This window comes from Cynara cardunculus, assembly GCF_001531365.2.
Source record: "Cynara cardunculus var. scolymus isolate 2C chromosome LG 4, CcrdV1, whole genome shotgun sequence".
NCBI classification, from domain to species: domain Eukaryota; kingdom Viridiplantae; phylum Streptophyta; class Magnoliopsida; order Asterales; family Asteraceae; genus Cynara; species Cynara cardunculus.
The window spans coordinates 14,000,290-14,003,471 of NC_037531.1; the positions used below are offsets into that span (position 1 = coordinate 14,000,290).

Sequence of the window (3,182 nt, forward strand, 5' to 3'; positions counted from 1 at the left end):
CACAATACTGCATTTTCACACATGTTGTTTCATACATAAAAACCGAATAAAATGGTTTCTAACATTATTTCACAAAATGAAAAAAGTATGGTTTTCCAATTCATTTGTTTGAAAAAAGAACATAAATCTTGATTTAATGATTTTTAATTTAATATTTAGAATGTTTCTAAAGGAAATTAAATAAAAAAAATTATAAAAATATAATCAAAATTGTCAACGCCCATCGAAGATCCCTTGACCATTTCAGGAGCAGATTTCACTCTCACACCCACAAACCACAACAATGAGTTTGCTGCTGCTTCTTCCTCTGTTTTTCATTACGTTCTGCGTCTTCTTCAAATTCATATGGATTCCACTGCGGATCCAACTCCATTTCCGTCAACAAGGCATCAGAGGTCCCACCTACCGTCCGATCTTCGGAAACTCCGCCCAGATCCGACGGCGGATGATCGTCGAGGCAGAATCATCACGCCCAATTTCTTTCAACCATGATGGAGTTGTTCAGAGGGTGATGCCACACTTCCACAATTGGTCAAAAGCTTACGGAGATCCATTTTTGTATTGGTTCGGATCAAAGCCCCGACTGGCTGTATCCGACCCGGATCTGATCAAGGAGATATTAGTGAGTAAGAGCGGGTCGTTTGGGAAGATCCGGTTCAACCCGGTTTCGAAGGTTTTGTTTGGGGAGGGACTTGTGGCGTTGGAGGGGGAGAAGTGGATCCTTCATAGAAGGATCACCACCCAGGCCTTTAACATGGAAAGAATTAAGGTAATTTTGGAATCAATTCTATTTTTACAACTTCTTTTTAAAATTACGTAATTGCTAATTAAATTTGTGCATTTTTCTAAACACAATTGAGCTGTTTAGCGGTTGCTGAATCGTTTTGTGTAAAATCATTAAATGATCAGAATGATTAAAAACTATATGATATTATGCAAAATAAAATATAATTGTTTGGTAATTGTTTACAATGAATTTAGGGCTCTTAATAGTTAAGAGGCAGATTTTTTTTTTTTTTTTGCCAAACAAGATTTATCTATTAACGATTTAGATGTTACCTCTTGATGGAATTATGAAAAGGTAAACAAACAAATTAGTTGTTCCAATCTGAAATGTGTGCTTGGAAAGTAGGAGTTGTTTAAAAAAACCAGTATGAAAACTAATTATTAATTACCAAAAAAGAGATGGTATCATTTTATTTAGGTAGCAAATGGAAAGACTAAACAAAGCCCATTGGGCCTACTCTAATGCTTTTTGGGCTTTAGGAATGGGTACCCGAAATTGTGGATAGTACTCGAAATATGATGAGCAAATGGGATGCCAAAATTGGAGCAAACGGGTCGGAATTCGAATTCGACGTGCACAAGGAATTTCACGACCTCTCGGCCGACATAATTTCACGCACGGCTTTCGGAAGCAATTTCGAAGAAGGCAAGCGTATCTTCGAGTTGCAAGAACGACAAGTTATGCTTGTCTTGCAAGCCTTGCGGAATGTCTACATTCCAGGATTCAAGTAACGTTTGTTTTACTTTTCATTATAATTCAATATTTAGGGAATCCACATTTCAATCTTATCGATAATATATGTATATACAGGTGGTTCCTTTTACAAATCCAACGATCAGTAAAAACCATTCAAACCAATTAATTGAGATATTTATAGAAACGAAGAGGATTCATTTATTATGATCAACGTTTTAAATTAGAAAACAACAGGGAAAATCATTAAACTAGATATTCTTAGACTAGATGGTTTATAAATGATCCGCACGATATATATATATATATATATAGCAAAGCATCGTGTGACAAGAAGAGTTAAGGTGAGAAATGTAAGAATAGATCTGGACTCTTGATCACCTTTAATATCAAACCCACTCATGAATCGCGCTTGATACTGAGAATCATCCGTTGCATCTTATTCTAATGTGCATCTAAGAGTGAAGATCATTTTCTTAACGCTTCTCGCGTTAACTCTTCTTCTCATTGGACCCCAACACTATATATACACGTGAGACCAACTTGTTTTCATGAGACCCGTAGGTGCATATTTTCACACTTGAAACTTCACAGCAAAACATTGTGAAGGTAAAAAAAATCCGAACCTTCACAGTATTTTATAGTGAAGTTTCAAGTGTAAAAAAATGGTCTCACAAAAACAGACTGGTCTAACATGATCTCAAGTGTACTCTCAATTATCGTTGACATGCACAATTATATGTTTGTATGAATGTTAAGAATTTTGGTGTAGGTATATACCGACCGAAAAAAACAGGCTACGATGGAAGCTTGAGAAAGAAACGACAGAATTGATAACGAAAGTAATCGAGAAAAACGAAAACACGAAACAAAATCCGAACACTCTACTTGCGTTTTTGATGCGTCCTTACAAGAAAGACGACACACTGACTCACGAGGAGATTGTCAGTGAATGCAAGACATTTTACTTCGCGGGAAAGGAAACAACGGCCAATCTTTTGACTTGGGTGTTTCTCCTTCTCGGATTGCATCAAGAATGGCAAAACAAGACTCGAGAAGAAGTTGTTCGCGTTTTCGGAGATAACGTGTTCCCTTGTGTCGATAATTTGGCAGAATTAAAGACCGTAAGTCTCCGAGTCTATATATAATACATCTCGACTTTTGCAATTAATTGTTTTTCTTCGTGTTTGAACAGGTTAGCATGATATTAAACGAAACGCTTAGACTCTACCCTCCGGCAGTAATGATGATGAGACAAGCCTCGGAAAATGTGAAATTAGGTGGTCGGCTCGATATTCCGGCCGGTACACAACTTTTCCTGGCCATGACCGCGGTTCATCACGATCCAAGAATATGGGGTGAAGATGCGAACGAGTTCAATCCTATGAGATTTTCGGAGCCTAGGAACCACTTAGCGTCATTCTTCCCGTTTGGGTTGGGCCCTAGGGTTTGCGTTGGCCAAAACCTAGCGATGGTCGAGGCGAAAATTGTTTTGGCCATGATTGTTCGACGATACACGTTCGTGGTTTCGCATTCGTACGTTCATGCTCCGATGCAATCACTTACTATGCAACCTCAATACGGTGCTCAAATAATATTTACCAGGAGGAGCTGAATATAGTTACTGAATGACTCAGATATTTGAATTTTTATAGTTGTTTTTAACGTTTTACTTGTTTGTACAGCACAAGTATGACATCTA

At 37.6% G+C, this 3,182-nt stretch overlaps 1 protein-coding gene across 1 annotated transcript; it reads left to right on the plus strand.

Annotated features, from left to right (window-relative positions):
• The first annotated feature begins 208 nt into the window (after nucleotides 1-208).
• On the plus strand, nucleotides 209-3,182 carry LOC112511610 (cytochrome P450 734A1). Its single transcript, XM_025117298.1, has 4 exons — nucleotides 209-769; nucleotides 1,267-1,514; nucleotides 2,253-2,604; nucleotides 2,676-3,182. Exons 1-4 carry the CDS (start codon nucleotides 284-286, stop codon nucleotides 3,093-3,095), a joined length of 1,506 nt encoding a protein of 501 aa, XP_024973066.1. The 5' UTR covers nucleotides 209-283; the 3' UTR covers nucleotides 3,096-3,182.

Excerpts from the sequence above, each read along its gene's own strand:
- LOC112511610 (XM_025117298.1), top strand. The coding sequence starts at position 284 with ATGAGTTTGCTGCTGCTTCTTCCTCTGTTTTTCATTACGTTCTGCGTC. Across the intron at positions 770-1,266 it reads TTAACATGGAAAGAATTAAG|GAATGGGTACCCGAAATTGT; the intron begins GTAATTTTGGAA and ends TTTGGGCTTTAG. Across the intron at positions 2,605-2,675 it reads ATTTGGCAGAATTAAAGACC|GTTAGCATGATATTAAACGA; the intron begins GTAAGTCTCCGA and ends GTGTTTGAACAG.